This window comes from Oncorhynchus kisutch, linkage group LG18 (genome assembly GCF_002021735.2).
Source record: "Oncorhynchus kisutch isolate 150728-3 linkage group LG18, Okis_V2, whole genome shotgun sequence".
NCBI lineage: Eukaryota > Metazoa > Chordata > Actinopteri > Salmoniformes > Salmonidae > Oncorhynchus > Oncorhynchus kisutch.
Window position 1 is genome coordinate 47,325,638 of NC_034191.2, and position 25,445 is coordinate 47,351,082.

The following is a 25,445-nucleotide window of genomic DNA, read 5'->3' on the forward strand; positions in this document are numbered from 1 at the left end:
ATGACAATCCCAAACACACCGCCCGGGCAACGTAGGAGTGGCTTCGTAAGAAGCATTTCAAGGTCCTGGAGTGGCCTAGCCAGTCTCCAGATCTCAACCCCATAGAAAATCTTTGGAGGGAGTTGAAAGTCCGTGTTGCCCAGCAACAGCCCCAAAACATCATTGCTCTAGAGGAGATCTGCATGGAGGAATGGGCTCAAATACCAGCAACAGTGTGTGAAAACCTTGTGAAGACTTACAGAAAACGTTTGACCTCTGTCATTGCCAACAAAGGGTATATAACAAAGTATTGAGATAAGTATTTGGTCAATAACAAAAGTTTATTTTCCACCATAATTTGCAAATAAATTCATAAAATCCTACAATGTAGGATTTTTCATTTTGTCTGTCATAGTTGAAGTGTACCTATGATGAAAATTACAGGCGCCTCATCTTTTTCAGTGGGAGAACTTGCACAATTGGTGGCTGACTAAATACTTTTTTGCCCCAATAAGGCTAATACTGCATTAAATTTATTATCTGCACTATGTTGCACTAACCACCAGTGACGACAGTTATGCTTTTGGATCCAATATCCCTAAATGGATGTTGATCATCTGCTGAAATGACAATGTTTCAATTTCTATAGTCATGTTCCAAAGAGTCTTTTATTTAATTTATTTTTTTGACTATTTAAAATGACCAAATGTCAGCCTTTTACCAGATCTGAATATTTTTCCATGAACCGTATGCCTAACTGATCAAATTCCTGTAGACTAGGTTATATACATTATAATGTTCTGCCCATTAATTAATTTATTTTAGGCCATAGTGTAAAAAAACAGCCATAATACATGGGGCCTCCCGGGTGGCGCAGTGGTCTAGGGCACCAGAGACTCTCGGTTCGCGCCCAGGCTCTGTCGCAGCTGGCCGCGACCTGGAGGTCCGTGGGGCGACGGACAATTGGCCTAGCGTCGTCCGGGTTAGGGAGGGTTTGGCTGGTAGGGGTATCCTTGTCTCATCGCGTACCAACGACTCCTGTGCCAGGCGCAGTGCACGCTAACCAGGTCGCCAGGTGCACGGTGTTTCCTCCAACACATTGGTGGGGCTGGCTTCCGGGTTGGATGTGCGCTGTGTTAAAGAAGCGGTGCGGCTTGGTTGGGTTGTGTTTCGGAGGACGCATGGCTTTCGACCTTCGTTTCTCCCGAGCCCGTACGGTTGTAGCGATGAGACAAGATAGTAACTACTAACAGTTTGAGACTACAAAATTGGAAAAGGGGGTAAAATGATGATTATTTTTTTTTTTCAACAGCCATACATGATTTACATTTTTTGATAATAGACTCATAAACACAAACAAGCACTCTAGGCTACACAGCTTTTCCCCTCCCAAATACAGGGGAACTCGACATATTACACATATGCCGTCTAAGCCACACACACACACTGTCAGAGTTCCTTTTGGCACAGTTCTGAAATGGTAACTCCTCCCTCTCCCCCTCTGTATTTACAGTCTACAGACAAACTGGAACGAGACAGACTGATCCTTTTCCTTAACAAACTCATTCTCAACAAGAAAAATGTGAAGGAGGTGATGGACTCTAATGGAGTTCGCATCCTAGTGGACCTGCTCACCCTGGCCCACCTACACACCAGCCGAGCCACCGTCCCACTACAGGTAGGTCTTTACCGCTGCCCTGTCTGACACCCAAATGGTAGCATATTCTTCTCATCACATATCGAAAGTTATGTTTTGATACAGTTACAGGTGATTGAAGCGTATAGCTGTTGGAATTCAACTTGAATTTTGGCAGCTATATGCTACAGTAACAGGCCAGTCTGTCTGGTTTCATGCTAATAACATGTCTGTCAGAGCAATGTGATCGAGGCCGGGGCGGACATGAAGAGGGAGAGCGAGAAGGAGTGGTACTTTGGGAACGCGGACAAAGAGAGGAGGGGCCCCTTTAGCTTCGAAGAGGTATGTTTCTATTGAATGCCAAACTCAGACTAATGCTTAGCTCTACTTCAAAAGAAAGCTCTTAGGTCTGATTATCTGGATCCAGTTGCATTAATTAGTTTTTCTTGTTGGTATCTCCATGAAAAGGTACATTTTGTAACATGGGTGAACTACCCCTAAGTATGATATCTTATACATATCTGAACACATGCATGTGCCCCCCCCCCCCCCCCCCCCCCCCCGCTCCAGATGCAGGAATTCTGGAACACAGGAGTGCTGACGGCCAAGACGCGGTGCTGGGCCCAGGGCATGGACAGCTGGCGCCCCCTGCATGCCATCCCCCAGCTCAAGTGGTGCCTGCTAGCCAGCGGGCAGGCAGTGATGAACGAAACAGACCTGGCCACGCTCATCCTCAACATGCTCATCACCATGTGCTCCTACTACCCCAGCAGGTAGGGAGAAGATCATCAGTTATCTCCTTTTCCCCGCTTCTGTTCTCTCTCAATGTCTCTTACTTTCTTTCGTTCTTTCTCTTATTCTCTTTCATTCCCCCTCTTGCTCTTTCATTCTCACTTTAATTTTCTCCCTCTTTTATCCTCTTTCATTTTGTCTCTCACTGAAACCCAGTTTAAAGTGTGAGTATGTCTCCGTCTTTCCCCAGGGACCAGGACAATGCCATTATTCGTCCCTTACCCAAGATCAAGAGAATGATCAGTGACAACACCTGCCTCCCTCACATTGTCCAGGTGAGTGAAACCAACCTATTATCAGCTCCATCTCCCTCCCATAGTTAATAACATTCACATGTTTGGTTGTCATTCAAATCACTATCCTACCACTTTAGCCAGCTGGACTGGTATTCATAAAGGTGTGCTGATCTAGGATCAGGTCCCACGCTCCATTGTTTATAATCTAAAAGGTCAAACTTATCCTAGATCAGTACTCGTACTCTGAAACGCTTTATGATTACGAGCCCTGAAATGTACCGAGTTAAATGTAGACCCAGGTCTCCCTTGTGAAAGAGGTCTTCTGACCTCAATGGCACTTCCTGGTTAAATAAAATGTAAAGATATGTGTACTATTTCCTCCTCCCTTCTCCAATCAGCTGCTGCTGACCTTTGACCCCATCCTGGTAGAGAAGGTGGCCAATGTGCTGTACCTGGTGATGCAGGACAACCCCAACCTGCAACGCCTCTACCTCACCGGCATCTTCTTCTTCATCATGATGTACACCGGCTCCAACGTGCTGCCTGTGGCCAGGTCAGACTGGTGGAGAGATGCAACCGGACACACACGCATGTCATACACTCACGCACACACTACGATCCACGCATGACCGACTTGCCAAAACTATAGTTTAACAAGAAATTTGGTTGAAAAACAAGTTTTAATGACTCCAACATAAGTGTATGTAAACTTCTGTGTGTGTGTGTGTGTGTGTGTGTGTGTGTGTGTGTGTGTGTGTGTGTGTGTGTGTGTATCTATCCATGTGTTTTTAATGATTTTCTGTTGGCCTACATTATGTCTTGTGGTTTCCTTTTAGGTTCCTGAAGTACACTCACCTGAAGCAGGCCTTTAAGTCAGAAGAGGCCAAAGGTACAGACATCGTGCAGCGCAGTGTTCTGGGGCCGGTCCTGCCCGAGGCCATGGTGTGTTACCTGGAAAACTACGAGGCAGAACGCTTTTCCGAGATCTTCCTTGGAGAGTTTGACACGCCAGAGGCCATCTGGAGCAGTGAGATGAGGTAGACACAAGCTTGCTGTTATTGTCCTTTGTCTTTTGCACAGTCTGGAATCAAATCTCAGGCACTATCTCCAATGATTTCTTTTTACTGGATTAGAAGGACCAGATGGGTGTTGAAGGAATGTTTTTGGACCAAGTCTCTCTCTCTCTCTCTCTCTCTCATCTACACATCTGCCTCGTCCCCCCTCTCCCAGGCGGATGATGATAGAGAAGATTGCGGCCCATCTGGCCGACTTCAGCCCACGGCTGTACAGCAACACGCGGGCCCTCTACCAGTACTGCCCCATCCCTGTGGTCAGCTTCCCCCAGCTGGACAACGAGCTCTTCTGCAACATCTATTACCTCCGGCACCTGTGTGACGCCAACCGCTTCCCGAACTGGCCCATCCGAGAGCCCGTATGTTGATGTTAACTGTGCGTGTGTGCGTGCAACTATATGATGGTAGAATGGGCTTGTGAGAGGCTGATTGACAAATGAAAGTGTGTTTTGGAAGAGTTTCCGACTGCAGCACCTATACTAAAAGTGTATATGAAAGGGATGGAGACCCTAATAGTGCTATCATCATTGGTCTCTATTGTATTCTGCCCTCTGCAGGTGAAGCTGCTGAAGGATGCCCTGGAGGCCTGGAAGAGGGAGGTGGAGAAGAAGCCTCCCTCCATGTCTGTAGATGATGCCTACGAAGTCCTCATCCTGCCCAAGGGTCAGGGACAGTAAGTGGCCATTCATATATGAAGATAAATACGCTTCTCCCTTCCCTCTGTCATCTCTCCTCTACAAGATGTATATTGGTACTCTGTAGATGGAATATTTTATATTTTCGGATTGTTATACAATTGTTTTTCCACAGGCATGAGGAGAGTAAGATCAGGAAGGCCTACTTCAGACTGGCACAGAAGTACCATCCGGACAAGAACCCAGAGGGCAGGGTATGTTACCTCACCATTGCTGCTTCCCAGGTAGCACCCTATTCCCTATGTAGTGCACTATATAGGGCAGTGGTCACAAACAAAACTTGAAACGTGTTTTTTTTATGTTTTCCATCGCATGACCAAATGAACATGACCCTATATTATTGGGCCTTCTGTGTTGTGTGGCTGGTCGATCTTCAACCATCCTAGTCGGTCCCCAAACATTTCAGTAAAAACCCCAACGATAAAGCCTCACATTACTATTTTTTGTTATTCGTCTCACACTGTTGGCGGTAGGCGCACTTGTTCCCATTTTTAACCATTTAATGTGTCTGAAGCTATAATCTCCACCTTTCCGGTATACCCGGACAGCAAATCAAGTGCACCTATAAGCCTACAGCCGGCCAATAGGATAGCTCAGATTACCGTATCTGAAGCTTCTTCGAGCACACAGCAAAGTTGATACTGTGAGATTTAAAAACTAGACACAGCCTGTCAACAAATACTGTAAAGAGCAGCTGTTTCTATGAGTGAGTTCATGTTTAAGTTTTTCTCTGCACCGCCAACACTTTTTATTCAACACTTTTATAAGCCATAAAATGTGCTGCTGCCTACTCGCGCTACAACCAGCACTGCAGCGAATGAGTGTATCGATAGGCTTGCATTATTCATGTTAGCGACTTGGGTCTTTTTTCATATGGAGGGAGTTTCACTTTCTCTGGTCATAGCAGTTACAACATGAATTTGTGCATGAGGCAGAAATAATGCGGTGTGACTAGTTTCCCCATCAGCTGGAAGACGGTGTCCCCTTTTTGGTCAGTCTCAGTGGAGGGAGAGCGGAGGGACATTGAGCAAAGCAATTTATTTTAAATTAGGCCCACTCGGCTGTGCCTTACAAGTAATACAACAACTGTTCTATTACCAGTTTGATCATATACCACAAGTTTTGAAATATAATTTTTAAATGGTCTGAGAATAACAACAATGTAGGGCACTTCAAGCATAGCCAAAATGCAATGATAATGTATTGGGCCTATAGCCTACTGCACAAACCCCGTTGCTACAGAACAGTTTTTAATTGGTTAATGTTGCATAGGCTTATGTTTTTAAGTCATGTTTTTATCTGAGCGGTGGATTTCGGTGTCCATTTTGACTCAAAGTGACCACAGATATTAGGATGCCATTTGGGGCATAGCTATTATCATCAGTTTGAGCAGTTTTCTCCTCCTGTCTTGGAGCATTTACTTTCATTGTTCAGAGTTGTGTGTGTGTTCATGGCTGTGTCTCTTTGTGTGTTCAGGACATGTTTGAGAAGGTGAACAAGGCCTATGAGTTCCTGTGCACCAAGTCGGCTCGCATTATTGATGGCCCCGACCCTGAGAACATCATCCTCATCCTCAAAGCCCAGAGCATCCTCTTCAACAGACACAAACAAGGTCTGACATTCTAATACTCTCTGCACCATTCTGCATTGTCTGTAGTATTGTATTTTTTTTTATGTTAAGGTGAATTGGACATAAAAACAGACAACAATTATAAGGTCAGGGAATATTAACTTGCATTGGTTTTTGGACGCAAATGCTAAAAGGTTAGCATTTGGAGACGGTTGCCATGTAAATAAAACCAAAGGATTGGATTGCTATCTTACCTTGTCCATAGACTTCTTACAGGCCAAATAAACCAATATGTTGTTTTGTAAATTGGGTGAACTATCCCTTTAAGGCAAGCTCTTGTTATCCTTTGTCGACAGAACTGGAACCTTACAAGTACGCCGGCTACCCAATGCTCATCAAGACCATCACCATGGAGACAGGTGACGAGCAGCTGTTCTCCAAGAGCTCCCCCCTGCTCCCAGCTGCAATCGAGCTGGCCTTCCACACGGTCAACTGCTCTGCCCTCAACGCTGAGGAACTACGCAGAGAATGCGGCATTGAGGTAAAACTAACAACACTACTGGCTGTTCACATATCAGGGTCATATTCAATGGAAGTAAATTACTATAACAGGGAGGTGTCCAATAAGAAATGTTAGTTTTTCATTTTCCGTTGCAAAACATTTTGCTACGTTTTGAAACCGTGTGCGCTAATAAATACAATTCAGATATTGCAACAATGTTCACCTTTTGTGATCGACATTCGTACATTTATACTTTTCTGGTGTATAACATAGTCCACCAAAAATATCCCCCTCCCATTTCCACCAGATTCTGTTGGATGCCCTATCCCGGTGTGTCGCTGTTTTAACCGCTTCCAGCAAGTCTGATGACATGGCTGTTCAAGTAAGACCACCACAGTGCCAGGCCGTGGTGGAGTGGTAACACTCCCTGGCACGTCTTATATACAATTCCCCCACCGGAGACAAGGATTCAACCCTTGTGTTTACCCTTCTATTCTTTATCCCACTTGCCTGTCTCCCCTTCTAATTTCCTTACTGTCTGAATAAAGTGTAAAATCACATTTAAAAAAAATATATATTTAACAACACACCAGATACACAAACATCCCTCTGTCACACTAATTTCACTGTATTCTAACCCATACATGTCAGGCTGGAAATGAGTGTTACTGTTCAGTGTCGTTAATGGGCTGTGTTATTTTGTCTGTTCCTAGGTGTGTGGCCAGGTGTGTAAGTGCTACAGTGTAGCGGCTCAGTTTGAGGAGTGCCGGGAGAAGATCATCGAGCTGCCCAACATCATCAGGGATCTGTGTCACATGCTCTACTATGGGAAGGTGAGACCTCTACTTAATCATGTAACAACACCTTATATCTCTGGCTCTGTATGTACTAATGAGATACCACTCTGTCATCCAATGCAGAAAGGACACCAACTTATACTTCCAAAAAGTGGCATTTTAAATGTGAGCACATACCTTCAATTGATAGCAATCATCTCTTATCCTCTTGCTCTCTCTCCCTCTCTCTCTCTCAGGGTCTCCAGCGGACAGCGGCACTGGCCGTGCAGTGCGTCAGCTCCTTCGCCGTGGACTACTTCCTGCAGACGCACCTGTACCATGCCGGCGTGCTCTGGCACCTCCTGGTGCATCTGTTCAACTATGACTACACGCTGGAGGAGAGCGGCGTGGCCACCAGCCAGGACACCAACCAGCAGGAGGTGGCCAACAGCCTGGCCAAGCTCAGCCTGGTGGCTCTCAGTCGTCTGGGGGGCTATGCCCCGACACCCCCACCCCCTGGAGATGGAGGTGTAGTGGAGACTAACGGGGTGGAGGGGCAACCCCCGGAGAACCCTACAATTCGTAAGAGCCTGGCGGCCATGCTCACACCCTATATATCGAGGAGGTTAGGGACGGGGGCACCGGCAGAGGTGAGTGATATTGGAAAAGGTGAAAGGGAATATGTAGATTAGACACAATTACACATACTCATAGACCCACTAGTTAAAACACTCTTGAGGATATACTCTGATATGCCACACTTCATGCTCGCTCACACACACTCACTCACTCATGCAGCTGTCCCTTGTCTTTTCCCCTGTGTGTCATACTAGGTATTGAAGCTGCTGAACAGCAACTCAGAGAACCCTTACCTGATCTGGAACAACGGGACCCGGGCCGAGCTTCTGGAGTTCCTAGAGGCCCAGCAGGAGGCCAACATCAGGAGGGTGAGCAGAGCACTTGGACTGACTGACTCTAGAATGTGGTTACGTCCCAAATGGCACCTTTTTCCCTGTATAGTGCCCTACTTTTGACCCGGGTCCATTTGGGATGCTGCAATGGACATCTGTGTTATGATCACTGTAAAAGTGTATTATTAGGCCTGTATATAGAAATGTGTCTCTGTCTTAGGGGGATAACGATAAGAGCTTTGGCTCAGAGTTTGTGTTCAGTGACCATGGTAAAGAGCTTATCGTGGGCGAGGTCTTTGTCCGTGTCTACAACGAGCAGCCTGCCTATCCTCTAGAGGTGAGCCCTAACACTCAGTTTAGTGTCAAACCAAGCCCCATACTCGTCACTGTCAACCATTGTTCAATCAAATTGGTACTAACAACATTGTCATGCCATTAAGTAGCACACAGTCATGGTAATCCATTTGCTTCACGCAGCTCACAGTAATATCTGAAAACCTGCAGGTAATTATCTGGTAATGCGTACAGTACCAGTCAAAAGTTTAGACACACCTCATGTTTTTTTCTTTATTTTTACTTTTTAGTTTCTACATTGTAGAATACTGTTAAAGAAGACATCAAAAATATGAAATAACATATATGGAATCAGGTAGTAACCAAAAAAGTGTTAAACAAATCAAATCTCATATTTGGGATTCTTCAAAGTAGTGTGAGCGGACCAAGTACTTGGAGGTTGCTCTAAAGCGGAAAGGTGGAATGAACTTGTCAAGGGCAAGTTTTCTTAATTGAACAAAGTTCTCTATTGAGGTATTTTTCCTTCTCAAACACTCCAACACAATCAAGGATGATATCCCAAGGAAAACACATCTTCACAACAACAAGGAACAGAAGGTGAGTATCTTTAAACTATAACATAAATCACGGGTGTGTCACCGCCTTCACGATCCATCCATGGAGAGCCCCCTTCGGGTGGTTGCCTGGATCCGTGGTGACCATTCCCTAGAGGTGGTGTGTCCTCTTCTCCTTTCCGAAAGGTACGTCCTCTCCTTTGTAGAAGCAAACACTTTTTTTTCTCCCCCCTCTGCCAGTTCCCTCCTCGCTCTTGTAGGGGGAAGAGAATAGCTCATTAGTACCGTCAGCTGGCCTTAATTGCCTCTGATCACCTTCACTCACATGCCGGGTTGGGCTACTGTCTGTGGGAGCAAACAGTAGCCACCTTTGGTGGTCCTTCCACAGTAGCCACCATTTGACAGCTTTGCACACTCTTGACATTATCTCAACCAGTTTCACCTGGAATGCTTTTCCAACTGTCTTGAAGGAGTTCCCACAAATGCTGATCACTTGTTGGCTGCTTTTCCTTCACTCCATCTTATCCCAAACCATCTCAGTTTGGTTGAGGTTGGGTGATTGTGGAGGCCAAGTCATCTGATGCAGCACTCTATCACTCTCCTTCTTGGTCAAATACCCCTTACACAGCCGGGAGGTGTTTTGCGTCATTGTCCTGTTGAAAAACAAATGATAGTCCCACTAAACGCAAACCAGATAGGATGGCGTATCGCTGCAGAATGCTGTGGTAGCCATGCTGGTTAAGTGTGCCTAAATAAATCACAGACCGTGTAGTGTAATCAGAAAAGCACCCCCACATCATGCCACCTCCTCCATGCTTCACTGTGGGAACTGCTCATCCGTTCACCTACTCTGTGTCACAAAGACACGGCGTTTGCAACCAAAAATCTCAAATTTGGACTCAACAGACCAAAGAACAGATTTCCACCGGTCTAATGTCCATTGCTTTTGTTTCTTGGCCCAAGCAAGTCTCTTCTTATTGGTGTTCTTTTTTAGTGGTTTCTTTGCAGCAATTTGCACATGAAGGCCTGATTCACACAGTCTCCTCTGAACAGTTGATGTTGAGATGTGTCTGTTACTTGAACTCTGAAGCATTTATTTGGGCTACAATTTCTGAGGCTGGTAACTCTAATAAACTTATCCTCTGCAGGAATTTTGGGTCGTCCTTTCCTGTGGCGATCCTCATGAAAGCCAGTTTTAGCAATTGATGGTTTTTGCATTTGCACTTGAAGAAACTTTCAAAGTTCTTGACATTTTCCGTATTCACTGACCTTTATGTCTTAAAGTAATATAACACCTACTGTCGTTTCTCTTTGCTTATTTGAGCTGTTCTTGCCATAATATGGACTTGGTCTTTTACCAAATAGGGTTCTTGCCATAATATGGACTTGGTCTTTTACCAAATAGGGCTATCTTCTGTATACCACCCCAACTGATTGGCTCAAACGCATTAAGAAGGAAATAAATTCCTTCTTAATGCGTTAACTTTTAGCGAGGCACACCTGTTAATTGAAATGCATTCCAGGTGAATAACTCATGAAGCTGGCTGAGAGAATGCCAAGAGTGTGCAAAGATGTCATCAAGGCAAAGGGTGGCAACTTTGAAGAATCTCAAATATATCATTTGTTTCACACTTTTTTGGTTACTACATGATTCCATACAGTATGTGTTATTTCATAGTTTTGATGTCTTCACTATTATTCTACAATGTAGAAAATAGTAAAAATAAAGAATCTCTGGAATGAGTAGGTCTGTCCAAACTTTTGACTGGTACTGTATGTATTTAGCTATAACCATGTAATTAAATAGAACACTAGTAATTTGATGTATTTCTATGGTTATAACCATCCAAATATTTAGTTTAAACATCAGATCAGATAGGCCTTGTTATTAGTCTGTAACAATGTCTCCCTGTTGATTATGGTCCAGTACCCCAAGGCATTGGCGACCAGCCTGCTAGACTATGTGGGCTCCCAGGCCCAGTACCTCACCACCCTGCTGGCCATGTCCCAGAGCAACAAAGTGGAGTCCCAGCAGCACGCAGAGAGGCTCCACTGGGCTGAGATGGCCCTGGAGGCCTTGCGCAACGTCATTAAGAACAACCCAGGTACTGTATAATATACAACCACCGCTCATTCTTTAAAAAAATGCTTAACTTTTTTCATTACCTGAACGTGTGCTCTGTGACCTGTGTTGACCCCAGGTTCGGAGACCGAGTGCATCGGCAATTTCAAGCTGCTCTTCTCCTTGTTACGGGTTCATGGGGCTGGGAAGGTGCAGCAAATAGCTTTGGAGGTACAGTGACACTCTCTCAACTCAAATGCGCTCTCTCTCACACACACACACCCACACTCTCTCACACACACATATTCACTCTTTGTTTTTCTCCCAAAGGTTGTGAACACGGTCACCTCCAACCAGGAATGTGTGGCCAACATCGCTGAGTCCCTGGTGCTGTCCAACCTACTGGTGCTGCTGCACTCCTTGCCTTCCAGTAAGACCACATAACACCTACTTCATCTACTCCTTTCTACACTATTCAAAACCTGTCTGATTTTATGTATTCCTTTCAGGCCGGCAGCTTGTACTGGAAACCTTGTACGCCTTGACCTCCAACACAAAGATAGTCAAAGAAGCTATGGCTAAGGGTCAGTATTATGCAGATTGTTCTTGAATATACAGTATTATAGTAACTGCCAAAATAAAGGAAACACCAGCATAAAGTGTCTTAGTCGGGCGTTGGGCCACCAGAACAGCTTCAATGCGCCTTGGAATCAATAATGGCACATTTCCATACAGGATTTACCCCTTTTTTATTCTAGATTTTTTACCAAAAGGGTCAAACTTTTCTGTTTACATCTATGCGGGCTGGCACCTGTCTCTCACTGGGCCAAGCTCTTACCGGTGGCCAAAGCCAGGCCACTGGTACTTTTCAGCTCTCATTTACATAACAATGGCTAACTGTGAACTGTAACACCTTCTCATAAAGCAACTGTTTTGGTTATGCAGAGGTTGTTGATTCTGCACTTTAAAAGTCATCACTGCCAGCCCTAGTTTTTTAAACACAATTTCCCTACTATAACATAAGGGTGTATATACTAGTGTAACACTGGTGTTAGTCTAAAAGCAGCACAAGTCTCTGGAAATCTATTGGAGGAATGCAACACTATTCCTCCATGATGGTGGTGGAAAACGCTCTCTCCGGCTCTCCCCCAGAATCTTCCATAAGTGTTCAATTGGGTTAAGATCTGATGACTACTGATGACACACACTTTAAACCTCCGATGCTCCTCTTTCAAAGTCAGCCATCGTAGCCAAAATAATGGGCATTTTTATACATGACCAGATGTTAATTGCTTAATTAACTCAGGAACCCCACCTGTGTGGAAGCCCCTGCTTTATACTTTATATCCCTCATTTACTCAAATGTTTCCACTATTTTGCAGTTACTTGTATCATCTGTTGCCATGGGTAACTCTCCAGGGATTGACAATAACAATTTTCCTCTTGTCGAAGACTAGTTTAAAAAAAATTTTAAAATGTCGGACAAGTAGAATATAGATTTAAGTTGTCAGAATGACAGGAGGGAGACGCCTGAAAATGTAGCCAAACTTTGAGACCTTTAATTACATAAGTATAGGCTATACGCTAGTCATGTTTTACAAATATAATGAAGGATAGTTCAACTTTAATCTTAAAGGCTTGATTCTATCGACATATTCGAGGCAAGGTTCGTTCAGATAAAATGGTCACAACAGAACGGTTATGTACGGTGTTGCGCACCGTACAGTACATAACCCACATTGAATCTGAGCAAAAGGCAGTCAGCGTTTTGAAACTATTTAACCATAAACGTACTGTTTAAAACCTGGAAATGTTATGTCATATTATGAAGCATGTCTTACCTTGTTTCAAAGTAGCCTAGCCAAAATAGAACCATAGAAATGTGGAGGGAATTATTTACAAACACTTAATATGCCCTTAAAACCAACATTTTTCTCATGTTCTCGTTATTTTATTGTCCAACAGCCAAATGCATAAATCCTAGTCATATTAGTAGGCCTAACCAATGCTAGTTGATTCATGTTTAGATCTCCCCGCTTTCTTAATTTCTAACATATATTTTCATCTGTCAGCTGAAACTGCTTATGCGTGCGGTGCGCTTTTGAGAATGGTGTTTTCCCTCTGATTACATTTTGGAACGTTTGCGCGTAGCCTACAGCCATGTGCACATTGTTGCGCTTATAATATGAAGAAATAAAACTTGATCGACATTTTAAGCTAACTGGTCTGATCTGTTTAATCCGCCTCATTGCTTTTTTACATATTTTTTTTTATGTGGTTGTATGAATTTTGGATGTGTCATCCCAGAACTGTCCCAGAGTTCATTTTGAACCATAGACATATTTATTTTTATCATCCCAGGAAAGAGCTTCACTTTTTTAGCCACTTGTCCTTTGGACAAGTAGGACAGATTTTTCATGTCAAACTCTGTCCTCCCCCCTCTTCCTCCAGGTGCATTGATCTACCTACTGGACCTCTTCTGTAACTCCACCCACCCCCAGGTGCGCTCCCAGACGGCTGAGCTCTTCTCCAAGATGACCTCAGACAAGCTGGTTGGGCCAAAGGTCAGTCAGTATCCTTGCGTGGCTTGCCATAGGAAGAGAGCGATCACTCTGTAGAGAATACTTTATCTCTGCATCCCAAATGGCACCTTATTCACCATATATTGTACTACTTTTTGGCTAGGGCCCTGTTTTCTTTCTCCCTCATCCTTATCCCTCTCTCCCTCTCAGGTGCGTCTGACTCTGATGCGTTTCCTGCCCGGCGTGTTCATGGACGCTATGCGGGACAACGCGGAGGCGGCGGTGCACATCTTCGAGGGGACACATGAGAACCCAGAGCTCATCTGGAACGACAGCTCTCGGGAGACCGTCTCCACCACCGTCCGGGAGATGATGCTCGAGTACGCAAACTTTCTTTCTGGGCTTCTCTCTTATTGACCATGTGATTTGTATCTTTTGTCATGTTTTTCTCCCTTTTACTCTGCAGACACTTTAAGCAGCAAAAGGATAATCCTGATGTTATCTGGAGAGTAAGTTCATTCAATTCAATAAATGGAGCCATATTCATGTAAATGTGATGGATATCTTATTTGCTACTAATACTTTTCGCTGTGTAGTAAACAGTGAATAAGGTGACCTGATAAATGCCCAAAGGAATCAGCGTAAACAACAGTAATCAAATGAATTACACGGTGTGTTAATATTACAATGTTAACTGTGTTTGCAGCTGCCAGAGGAGTTCACGGTGGCGTACGGGGACGGGCAGGGTGAGCTGGCGGTGGGTGGAGTCTTCCTGCGCATCTTCATCGCTCAGCCGGGCTGGGTGCTTCGCAAACCCCGGGAGTTTCTAGTGTCCCTCCTGGAGACCATTACTGAGCTATTTGAGACTAACAATCCCAATGTGAGGACACGCACACATTCATATCCTTGCCACCATGAAATTATCTCACTGAGTGAATTAAAGCACATTTCTCACACACACACACACACACACACACACACACATTTCCTGTAACTGAGCAGGAAAATATCTATTGTCATCTCATAAAAGACCCTGTACAGAATATCCACTTCTATGCTTGTACGCTAACATCTCAATTTCTAACCATCGCTGCTCATTTCCAACAGGGTGAGGCCCTGGAGACAGTTACCACAGCGGCGGTGTGTTTGTTCAGCACCCAGACACAGCTGTGTGATCAGGTCCCTCCCCTGGGACACCTGCACCGCATCCTGGCAGCACTGACCCACAAGAACAACGCCGTGCCCAAGAGCTCTATCCGCCTCATCCACGTGCTCTCAGATAATGAGGTGAGATCAGTCTATGGTGGCTTTCCACAACATGAGATGATATTCTATATGACAGACAGGGTGACCAGATCGACCATAAGCTAGTTTAGCAAGCTATGATTGTATTAATGTAGCTGTATAACTACGACCAAGTCAACTTTAACTACATATAGAGTCTACAATAGTCTTGATTTGATTGTAATGAGGTCAACAATCTTCCCATGTACACTAAATCTGTTTTATATTTATTTTTGTCAAACTTAGAAGTGTATAGCAAGTCTAATGCTGTGTTTTTGTGTGTATGTGCGCGCGCAGCAATGTGTGCGCTCTATGGCGTCTCTGGAAACCATCGGTCCTCTGATGAGTGGGATGAAGATGAGGGCGGACATGGCAGGACTGGCCTGTGAGGCGCTGAACCGTATGTTCCAGAGAGAGCAGACAGACCTCGTGTCTCAGGTAGCTCATCTGTCATTTGTTGAGTCCCAAATGACACACTATTCTTTATGCAGTGCACTAATTTTGGCCAGGGCCCATAGTTCTCTGATCAGAAGTAGTGCACTATATAGGGATTAGGGTTAACGGGTTAAACCTGTGGATTTAAGGTTAACGGTTACATTTTATCAACATTTTTCCCCCTGTTTATTCCTTAGGGGAAAACACAGGGTGTGCTTGCATTCAACCCTTTTTTACTTGTTATTCCATGTCATTTGAGTGTTTTTATGGGTTCCTAAATGCACACACAGGCCCTCCGAGTGGAGTTGGTGCCGTACCTCCTGCGGCTACTGGAAGGAATTGGACTGGAGACCTTAGACAACCCCTCGGCCACCAAGGCTCAGATCGTCAAGGCTCTCAAGTCCATGACACGCAGTCTGCACTATGGAGAACAGGTTAGGCACCACGACTATGTCAATCAATATATCAATCCGTATATCAACAATATATTGCAGTACTTACTGTGTGTCATTTCCCCTTGGGACATTAAAGTTGATCTTATCCTATCCTCACTGCTACTGTACACTTCTATCAGTCTGAGAGGTCCTGTGTTGCAGGTGAATGAAATCCTGAATCGGTCCACTGTGTGGAGTGCCTTCAAAGACCAGAAGCATGACCTGTTCATCTCCGAGTCCCAGACTGCAGGGTACATCACAGGTGGGGATGTAATCCACAGACACACACAGTATATTAAGCACTACAAAGAGGGGGCATTGTACAAGCCCAATCTGAATCCCTTCGTTCTACTATGCTTCCATAGAGCACTTTGTGGCTGCTGACTCCTCACTTAGTGCCTCTCAGCCTTATACCCTCCTCCCTACTTTTCCTCTGTTCTCCTCTCTTCCTCCTGTTCTTTCCCTTTGTCTTCCTCCACGTTTCCTTCTTACTCAGGTGTGTCCACTCCCTCTCTCATGGCGGCGAGCAGCCCCCTGCGGACCGGGCTGTAGTTTCCTATGCATGGTCCTCCCAGCACTCCTCTCTTTGCTCTGACTGCAGGTAGACTTTGTCCTTGCTCCCCCACCCACCCTCCCTCCCTCCACCTCCACTCCTTTTCCTGTGGCCCTCCATCTTGTGCCACTGCTCAGTTTTTCCATTTCCACTTTCCCAAACACTTCTCATCTTCGGATATGGATTGGAAAAACACAATGGCTGGATCACTGTAGCACAAGTCAATGAGGGAATCCTTTGACCCAGTGATGGGGAAGCCCTTAATAAAGTCAACAGTGGCCCTAATAAAGTCAACAGTGGCCCTAATAAAGTCAACAGTGGCCCTAATAAAGTCAACAGTGGCCCTAATAAAGTCAACAGTGGCCCTAATAAAGTCAACAGTGGCCCTAATAAAGTCAACAGTGGCCCTAATAAAGTCAACAGTGGCCCTAATAAAGTCAACAGTGGCCCTAATAAAGTCAACAGTGGCCCTAATAAAGTCAACAGTGGCCCTAATAAAGTCAACAGTGGCCCTAATAAAGTCAACAGTGGCCCTAATAAAGTCAACAGTGGCCCTAATAAAGTCAACAGTGGCCCTAATAAAGTCAACAGTGGCCCTAATAAAGTCAACAGTGGCCCTAATAAAGTCAACAGTGGCAATATGCTTGCTGATGGTTTAAGTAGCAATAGTTCATATACTCGTATGCCATCTCCACTACCACCTCTCACACCGCCAGCCTTGTAACATAACATAATAACCACACAATGTAACATCTTCAACAGATAATCTAGTGTTGACCTCAGTCCTTACCACTCATCTTGTGCATTCAATTTCAGTGGTCAGCCTTGAGCATTCCTGTCTCTCATCCCCTGTCTCTTTTTGTTTGGCTGTCTCCTTCAGGTCCAGGAGTTGCTGGCTACCTTACAGCAGGAACCGGCTCCACAGTGCTGCCCAGCATTCCGCCCCCTGTGGACAATGACATTGGAGACTCAGGCTGAAAGACTGACTGACAGGCTGACTGAGAGAGAAGTGCTCAGCCCTCCAGACTGATCTGCTGCTCCAAGGCTGCAGCTCAGACTGCTCAGCTCCACGAAAGAGGGAGGATGGAGAGGGGCCATCAGACTGTCCCCAAAATGTCCGTCGTCGCCACACCTTCAAAATGTCACGGTCCTTCCCCCGCCCCCTCCAAACAGCACTCAGTCTTCGTAAAACCGTCTTAAAGCAAATTATAAAACTTGTCGTCAACCTTCGATTTTTGTTTTTGTGCTCCTTTGTGTCTTCCAATGAGCCAACACACAGTTTACTTTTATATGAATATATTTTTTACTCTTAATTTTTGTGGATTTAAAGACAGACTGAAGATCTATGTAAATGTGGACCTGTCTCGCACTCCATTCTCTTCTTCCTTTCCTCCATCATGCCTGGTCACACACATCCTCACACCCCCCAGTCCTGAAGGAGGGTACTCTATCTGGCCTGGACATGTGATCACTGACTGAAAAAAGATACACTTTAATCTCCACTCACTTGTTCGCAGGAGGCATCCAGTCATGCATCGAAAACACATCCTAAATGTATGTTGTTTTGGTGTCGTATGGAAAAGGTTAAAAAGAATTGTAAGAAGTAACTCACAGAATTATGGTGAATTAAGACTGCCCTTTTTGAAGTGGCTTATATGTGTGTGTTCGTTGTCTGTTTGTCTTACCCTCACCATGATGATCTTGATCCATACTTTGCTCTGCTCACTATCTATTTGAAGGTTGCCCTTTCTGCGGCTGCTGAGAATCTTTTTCTACGTCATTTTCCTTCTCCAGAATGCAAAAAGCACTCAAATATTTATAGGTAAATAACGGCCTTTACCAACAAATGAGCTTCTCTGCTAAGACATTTGGAAAGAAACTGACTTTGATTATACATCTGTGAAAGACTAGTGCAATTGGGAAATGTTTGATGTATTATGACGTATATAAGCTTTCTATATTAAATGTACATAAATAAAAGTTACACTTGTACATAAGATTTTAAGAATAAAAGGGAACCCACAATGTTCTTTCCATCAGAATGTCTGTCTATTGCCAATTTAAACTGAAGAGTGAATAACAATATAAAGTACAGTACAATAAGAGAAATGTCAAACTTTATACCAGAGTGGAGTATAGCAACAGTACATACATTGACAGAGCAAGCAAACCCTTGTGCCATAAAGGTCCAGGATCTCTGGCTCAAGTACACATTCAGCACCAGTCAAACGTTTTGGACACACCTACTTACTCATCAAATGGTTTTTATTTTTACTACATTTCTACATTGTAGAGTGATAGTGAAGACAACTATGAAATAAGTGGGAAATCGTGTTGGTTTTGAATGTATTTCCATTCCTGCGAGCAGGAGACGCACATTCATATTCACTTTTCTTAGGACCCCCAAAATCTCACTTCTACATCTTATTACGATTTCCTCGCGGGAATAACAACGAAGCAACAGCTGGCGACTGAACTGTTGCTTTTTCGGAATTGTTGTACACTGTGATCGAGACGGATGACCTGTTTAATTACGATAACAATGAGTGTTTGTCCAGGTTTTAGACATTTTGATGCTCATCAACCTCTGAATGACAAGTTCGTAAATGAAGTCTGTCACACTTAATTTGGTCTCTCGCGAGCTCGACGAATTTTACTCCTGTTTGTTAGTGCTAGATAACTAACGCGCGCTAGCTAGCTAAGCTATTTATTTGCTGGCTAAAGGAATAAGCTAATGTTGGAGGTCTTATAAGGTAAGAACAGTGGTTAAGCTGAACTGTCCCCCCCTCTTCCCAGACGTTTTGAGCACAACTATGCACGTTCTCAGAGCAGAAAGTGACTGTCAATACTATCATGATTTATCAGTTAACTAGCTAACTACTGTAGCTAAGTATGTTGTAGCTAACGCCATAGTCACTGACAGCAAAATAAGCTAGCTAACGTTAACAATATGTCAACGTCTTGTTATATTCTCTGTAGTTAGCTAACGTTAGATATATGTCCTGCACTAAAAAGCCTGCTAGCCATATGACTGTTCCTATATCCATATAGCTAGCAGTTAACGTTACACTTCTGCCACATTGCAGGTTTATCATGTCAAAAGGAGATGGAGAAGACTGCTTTCAAGGCCTATGAGGTGAGTTTCATGTGTATTATAGTGCCAGTGACACTTACTGTAGTGTCCACGATTAGGCTAATGTTGATGTGCAAATACTGGAGAGTTGAGACCAAATCACGGACGCTGGACAGAGTGGATTTCAGTTGTAACAAAAGACAGTTTTAATGAGTCAAAGATATCTTGTCCCGCAGTTTTACGTGCACGGATCTAGTTCATATAACTCGGCAAGGAGTCAGGTGAAAAAGAGGCCTTATACAAAGGTTACATTCATTTTTATACATAGAATAAAGTAGGTGGAGTCTTGTCGTTTTGGTCTTCTGACTGGTCACAAAAGGTTGGAGGCGGGCCTTGCTCTAGCCAGAGCGGGCCCCATTGGTGCACAGCAGAGTCTTGTTCTCTGAGCTCCCGACCAGTAGAGGGGGTGAGATGTGTGTTTATACAAGGAGACATTTGTGTGTCAGGAAATCTGACACAGGAGAGCAGAGGGGGTCAGTTTTATGGCTGGGTGTATGTGTTCTTGCGATGGAATGTCTTTGTTTCCTGGGGTCGGGAGACAACAAAGCTGAGGGGATAGTGTTAGGGGGGTAGTTTTATTGCTGGCTGTGTGAGCTAGTTCCTGTTTTAGCAGGGGTACGTAAAATGACTTGAGTCAGGCGGTTTGGCTTGGCGCTGTATAATATATGAGCCATGTATATGAATGTTTACATATATATATGACACTAAGATTTGACAGTAACGTTACAGTGAGTGATCATGCTTCTTGAATCTTGTATGTCTAGCTGTGTCAGTGTGTCAGGGAGTGAACGTTATTCATTTTACATGGGGAAAATCGGACCTGTCTGAAATGAAAATGGATGGCCCTCCGTATAGCAAAATATATTTGACCTAAATCCTCCCTGAACGCTTAAAAAAAAGTGACCCTCCCCTACACCCAAAATAATTCAGACATAAAGTGGATAGCAGAGAACATGTTTACCCTCACTTCTTGGGCTGACCAGAGCCTTAGATACACAGTTTTAGAAACTGTTCTTTGTCCTGTAAGCATTAGGCTACATGGCAATGCAGGAATTTCGATATTGCACAGGGCTGTGGTCTAGAAGGTTGTGGGTTCATAGATCACCGTGGGGGGCGGCAGGGTAGCCTAGTGGTTAGAGCGTTGGACTAGTAACCGGAAGGTTGCAAGTTCAAATCCCCGAGCTGACAAGGTACAAATCTGTCGTTCTGCCCCTGAACAGGCACTTAACCCACTGTTCCTAGGCCGTCATTGAAAATAAGAATTTGTTCTTAACTGACTTGCCTGGTTAAATAAAGGTAAAATAAAAATAACCACTCGGCGTGACAGTGAAAAATGACATGCTCTGATCCAGTAGAAACGTGGTAAAATAGGCTTGACTTAAACTGAAATAGTTACTCATTTTGGATGCTGGTACTGTTTAGGGTCAGGAGTCGCAGGAGTTCCACAATAAGTTTGAGCTAATATTCTACAAGAGGAACAGAAGCTCACCCACTGGAAAATTTGAGGTTCCGGTACACCGCTCTGGTGAGCTCCTACCCAAGTCAAGCACTGCTTCTTATCCCTTGTGCAAATGGCCTAAGGTTGTGTCTGTCCAGAGCTCACTGGCGGGAAACTGAGGGCCAAGAATATTTTATACAATGTTGCAAGTTCGTTTCAGACAGGCCATGTGTAGCCAATGTGATTTGATAAAATAAATATTTCTGACCTGCAGGCTGCAATGTTGCAATGTTTTATTTGTTGGCTTTATGTAGACTCTTTTTACATAGTTGGCAATGCTTTGTATCATTTTCATTCAGATAGAATTTTAATTAACCACAAAACAAAGATTTTGAGATATGAAGACTATACTAAACTTTATACTAAACTTTCATTGACCTTTGACCCCTTCGATCCAGCGGTGTGTGATGTCACTGACCAGCAGATGGGTCAGAGGGTGATGACCCCGCTAGTGGAGGAGCCAGAGCCTGACCTCCTCACCCCTGCCTTCCCTCTCGCCAACTCTCCTGTGCCCCCAGAGCCACAGGTAACCACACACGCAGCCTCCCTCCCTCTTGTAAGGTGATATTATAAGTAAATGTTGATGTGTTGAATCGATATTCAGCTGTGCAGTGGTGTAAAGTGATTGTGACAGTGATGGTAAAAGCTTCTTTGTTCTCTCCACAGACTGAGGAGAGTGAGGCGGAGAAGATGCCTCCTCGATTCCAGCTGTCCTCCCTTATCCCCCAGGAGAGGATAGGCTACACCGCCCTCATAGACGAGCTGGGTGAGTTTCAATCCTCCTCCCTCCTCCCTGTCTGTAACCACCTAACTGGATTGTATTTGCCCTGTTGTCTCTGCATTACATCTCAGTGGTCGGAAGTAGCCTCAACTCCTTGGTTGCGTCTCAAATTGGCACGCTAATCCCTATAGAGTGCGCTACTTTTGACCACGGCCCATAGGATTCTGTTCAAAAGTAATGCACTGAATATGGTGTCATTTGGGACACACCCCTGCATGTTTTGTCTGCAGTGGTCTGAAAACACTTGATTATTTCTTTCTCATCAGAGATGGTCTGTCATCTGTATCTATGTGTGTCCCCCTATTGCATTTGTGTGTCTTTCTATCCTCTGGGGTCCCTGTAGGTGGTGTGGTGCTGGACAAGCAGTGCTTTGACCCCAGCTGCTCCCACATCATTGTGGGGACCCCTCTGAACAATTTGAAGTACATGGCTGTGGGGAAGTGGATCCTGCACCGCTCCTACCTGGAGGCCTGTCGCTCCGTGGGACACTTCATCCAGGTCACGATCTGGCCGTTAGTGCATCAGACCACAACATGCCAATATTTCTTCCACATACTTCTAGGCCCAGCTTGTTTTATTAAACCTTAATTTAACCAGGAAGTCCCGATGAGGTCAGAAGACATATTTCACAAGGGAGACCTGGCCAAGAAGGACAACTCAGTAAAAAAACATAGTTTATATATCTCGACTGTGTGTTTTTTTGACCATGTTGGACATTATAACAGAACATGGCCAAGATGTTCAAATCTCTACCTGGCACAGCCAGAAGAGGACCGACCACCCCTCATAGCCTGGTTCCTCTCTAGGTTTCTTCATAGGTTTTGGCCTTTCTAGGGAGTTTTTCCTAGCCACCGTGCTTCTACACCTGCATTGCTTGCTGTTTGGGGTTTTAGGCTGGGTTTCTGTACAGCACTTTGATATATCAGCTGATGTAAGAAGGGCTATATAAATACATTTGATTTGATTTGTTCCAGGAGGATGAGTATGATTGGGGCAGAAGCTCCATCCTGGATGTGCTACCGTCCATCAGCTCCCAGCAGAAGAGGCTGGCGTTGGCCGCCATGCGCTGGAGGAGGAACCTGCACGACCGCAATGACCAGGAGGGATCATTCAGCGGTTGGACCGTCATGCTGAACATCGACTAGACCAGAGAGTCAGGGTTCAGACGACTCCTGCAGTCTGGTGGAGCAAAGGTTCAAACAAAGCTCTTACTCTGTCATACTGTACCTCAATCTTCTCTTCGCTTACTGCGTCTTAGTATGGGTAAAACTAATAAGAAACTACTGCTTTTCAAGTGTCCGACTGCCCATCTCTTTCATACTTGCCTTTGTAGATATTGACACGTGTACACTTCTGAATGTCAATCCCATCCACCCTCTCTCCTAATCTCTCTTCTTCCGATCTTTATTTCCTCTCCCTTACCCTCTCTCCAGGTTCTCCCCAGTCCCTCTCCATCTCTGTACAGGGGAACCACCCACCTGTTTGCAGAGTTCAGTCGGTTGAAGCCAGGAGACTTCCGGGTGGACGTGCCAGAGGCCAAATGCCTAAAGCCAGAGTTCATTGCAGACTACCTCATCCAGGTTAGTGGGACTGTAACTAAAATGCGAAACTCCCTCACAAAGAGACTGCGGAAGGCATTTTTTGTTGTCAGACTACTTTTTTGCAGTTTATATCAGTCATTTTGGGAAAGTCTAAAGTGAAACCTTGGTTAATGTTTGATCCATAAAGTGGGTACTTTCCTTCATTTAACAATACAATGTGTTCAAACTTCTCCATAAAATCCACCCTAGCCAGTGAATTAAAGGTTATCCATGTAACATTTCCACATGTAAATAGTGCTAAATATCAATTACATACCAGTAGTAGCAAAATAATAGAAATCCACCCAGGTAAAACATGCTTATTAGAACGCTGCGTGACACTGCAAATTAGCTTTTTTTGTGTGTGTCTAGCTAGGCCGGTTGTTTTGTGTACAAGTTTTGCACATCCTTGCAACAATATTTTTGGCGTTTATGATAAGGTTAGAACCCGTACTAAGCCATTTTAGCAGTTTCTGAAAAAACATGAAGGAATCGATATGATGGCTTAAATATAACATGTTGCTCCTTTTTAGAAGAAATAAAATGATGGAAACTAAAACTCCTCTCTCATGAGTCTGTCATTTTGACCAGGAGCCTATTCCACCAATAGAGATGTACTATCTGCCTGAAGCTGCCCAATGTCTGCCAGCGGGCACAGATGCCAGCCGCGCCACACCCTCCCGCAAGCCCAAAGCATCAGGAGATTCCACAAAGTTGAAGAAGACCCGCCTCAAGTAAAAACATTGTCATTTAGAGCTTTGGTGTCAACTAGTAAATTCCATCATTTTTAGAAATGCCCCTGCAAGCCATTAATGATATGTCTGTAAATAAGATTTTTTTATTAGTTGTATGAAAATACAATTTATTTGACAAGTGTTCGTGTCATAGTGATTGATTGGTGCTTTCTTCTGAGACAAATGTTCTCAAGCGCTCAACACAGATGCACTGTCAATTTATGTCCTGTAGAGGGCACTCTACATTCGGCTTGCATAGTACCTGGAGTGAGTGTATTTTCCATTCACAGCTGTTCCATTCAGCTTTGCACCTCTGAGTTTACTGATGGAAAAAGCAGTAACATTCCTACTGTTTTTTTCTCCCTTTTCTCATTGACAACGTGAGTCATTTCTGAGATCAATTCTACCTTCAGTGATAATTGCATTGGTTCAGGGTGTGTCACACCAGTGTCTCTTTGACCCATGCTGTCACACCTTAGTTATCACTGTCATTAGGACACAATCACTGCTGGCACCAGCCTCGTTACTCATGGCATCCACTTACCACCTTACTGCTGCCATTGCCTCTCGAATCTATCATTGTTCATTTTGACATGATAGAACATTGGTCTCACGTATACTAGATTCCAAATATATCTCAATGTGTATACACAGAACAAGCTGACAAAGGCTACCCAAGGCAGAGGTCTACATACTGTGATGGAGAACAAAGAAAACCAATGGCAAAATGAGACAAACCCAAATCAGAACCTACTACATGTGTTAGACTACTTATCCAAGAAATTGTACTGCTCTAGCAACAGCTGTCTCTCCCTTTCTGTAAACATCTGATTTTTTTATTTTCTCACAATGGGAAGCCCAATTATATTTGTCTGTCCCAGGTCTGTTTCTGGAGGCACAGATAAGGGCTCTCTCCCCTTCAACCTCACTGGCCATGGGTGGTCCCAAATGACACCCTATTCCCTACATAGTGCACTACTTTTGACTAGATCATACTCGAAGACTGATGCTGCTGGGGCTGAGGAACCAAATGACAAAGTCAGACCAGGGGAGAGCACAACATTCCCAAAACAATACCATGTTGCCTTGGTGATGATGGGAGCCTGAGGCAGTGGAAATGTGTACTGCCCATCTCCTTCCCCAATAAACATTGCAATAAGAGAAGCCTCCGTTCATAGTGAACTTAATTAATCCAAATATTGGTAGACTAGAGAGAGGGAGATGCATGGCCTATGATAAAACCTTCCAAAGTGGGGTGTCTGCATATAGGTTGATAAAGCATTAAGGATAATGTAATTACATTGAGTAAATTTGAATGTTTTCTGTCAACACTTGTATTTAATGGGGTAGCCAAGTAATCTATTTATTCTATTAGAGCAGGGGTGGGCAAACCTTTTTTGTCTCGAGGGCC

General features: G+C 44.3%; 2 protein-coding genes across 5 annotated transcripts in view; both read left to right on the forward strand.

The window, feature by feature from the left end:
- The window catches only part of LOC109908818 (dnaJ homolog subfamily C member 13), a 65,351-nt gene extending 47,004 nt beyond the window's left edge, over positions 1 to 18,347 (forward strand). For 3 of the 4 annotated variants that reach the window (XM_020507532.2, XM_031796178.1, XM_031796180.1), the window contains 29 exons: positions 1,493 to 1,657; positions 1,853 to 1,957; positions 2,186 to 2,388; positions 2,598 to 2,682; positions 3,042 to 3,196; positions 3,480 to 3,680; positions 3,874 to 4,075; positions 4,274 to 4,389; positions 4,527 to 4,605; positions 5,888 to 6,023; positions 6,338 to 6,522; positions 6,791 to 6,865; positions 7,197 to 7,316; positions 7,517 to 7,909; positions 8,093 to 8,206; positions 8,391 to 8,507; positions 10,946 to 11,123; positions 11,220 to 11,311; positions 11,411 to 11,510; positions 11,590 to 11,664; positions 13,532 to 13,644; positions 13,813 to 13,982; positions 14,069 to 14,111; positions 14,309 to 14,482; positions 14,710 to 14,889; positions 15,184 to 15,324; positions 15,612 to 15,755; positions 15,918 to 16,017; positions 17,189 to 18,347. In XM_020507532.2, the coding sequence (XP_020363121.2) occupies positions 1,493 to 1,657; positions 1,853 to 1,957; positions 2,186 to 2,388; positions 2,598 to 2,682; positions 3,042 to 3,196; positions 3,480 to 3,680; positions 3,874 to 4,075; positions 4,274 to 4,389; positions 4,527 to 4,605; positions 5,888 to 6,023; positions 6,338 to 6,522; positions 6,791 to 6,865; positions 7,197 to 7,316; positions 7,517 to 7,909; positions 8,093 to 8,206; positions 8,391 to 8,507; positions 10,946 to 11,123; positions 11,220 to 11,311; positions 11,411 to 11,510; positions 11,590 to 11,664; positions 13,532 to 13,644; positions 13,813 to 13,982; positions 14,069 to 14,111; positions 14,309 to 14,482; positions 14,710 to 14,889; positions 15,184 to 15,324; positions 15,612 to 15,755; positions 15,918 to 16,017; positions 17,189 to 17,286 (4,059 nt within the window). In that variant the 3' untranslated portion in view covers positions 17,287 to 18,347. Of the gene's footprint in view, positions 1 to 1,492; positions 1,658 to 1,852; positions 1,958 to 2,185; positions 2,389 to 2,597; positions 2,683 to 3,041; positions 3,197 to 3,479; positions 3,681 to 3,873; positions 4,076 to 4,273; positions 4,390 to 4,526; positions 4,606 to 5,887; positions 6,024 to 6,337; positions 6,523 to 6,790; positions 6,866 to 7,196; positions 7,317 to 7,516; positions 7,910 to 8,092; positions 8,207 to 8,390; positions 8,508 to 10,945; positions 11,124 to 11,219; positions 11,312 to 11,410; positions 11,511 to 11,589; positions 11,665 to 13,531; positions 13,645 to 13,812; positions 13,983 to 14,068; positions 14,112 to 14,308; positions 14,483 to 14,709; positions 14,890 to 15,183; positions 15,325 to 15,611; positions 15,756 to 15,917; positions 16,018 to 16,251; positions 16,357 to 17,188 lie in introns of all 4 variants that reach the window. The other variant, XM_031796179.1, reaches the window with a different exon arrangement.
- Positions 18,348 to 18,454: 107 nt separating this feature from the next.
- LOC109909335 (DNA topoisomerase 2-binding protein 1-like) lies at positions 18,455 to 24,168 on the forward strand. The gene is made up of 8 exons (XM_031796181.1): positions 18,455 to 19,061; positions 19,395 to 19,444; positions 21,338 to 21,465; positions 21,606 to 21,705; positions 22,064 to 22,218; positions 22,695 to 22,913; positions 23,154 to 23,300; positions 23,892 to 24,168. The coding sequence occupies exons 3-6, from the start codon at positions 21,364 to 21,366 to the stop codon at positions 22,863 to 22,865; spliced, it is 528 nt and encodes a 175-aa protein (XP_031652041.1). The 5' UTR covers positions 18,455 to 19,061; positions 19,395 to 19,444; positions 21,338 to 21,363; the 3' UTR covers positions 22,866 to 22,913; positions 23,154 to 23,300; positions 23,892 to 24,168.
- The last annotated feature ends 1,277 nt before the right edge of the window (positions 24,169 to 25,445 follow it).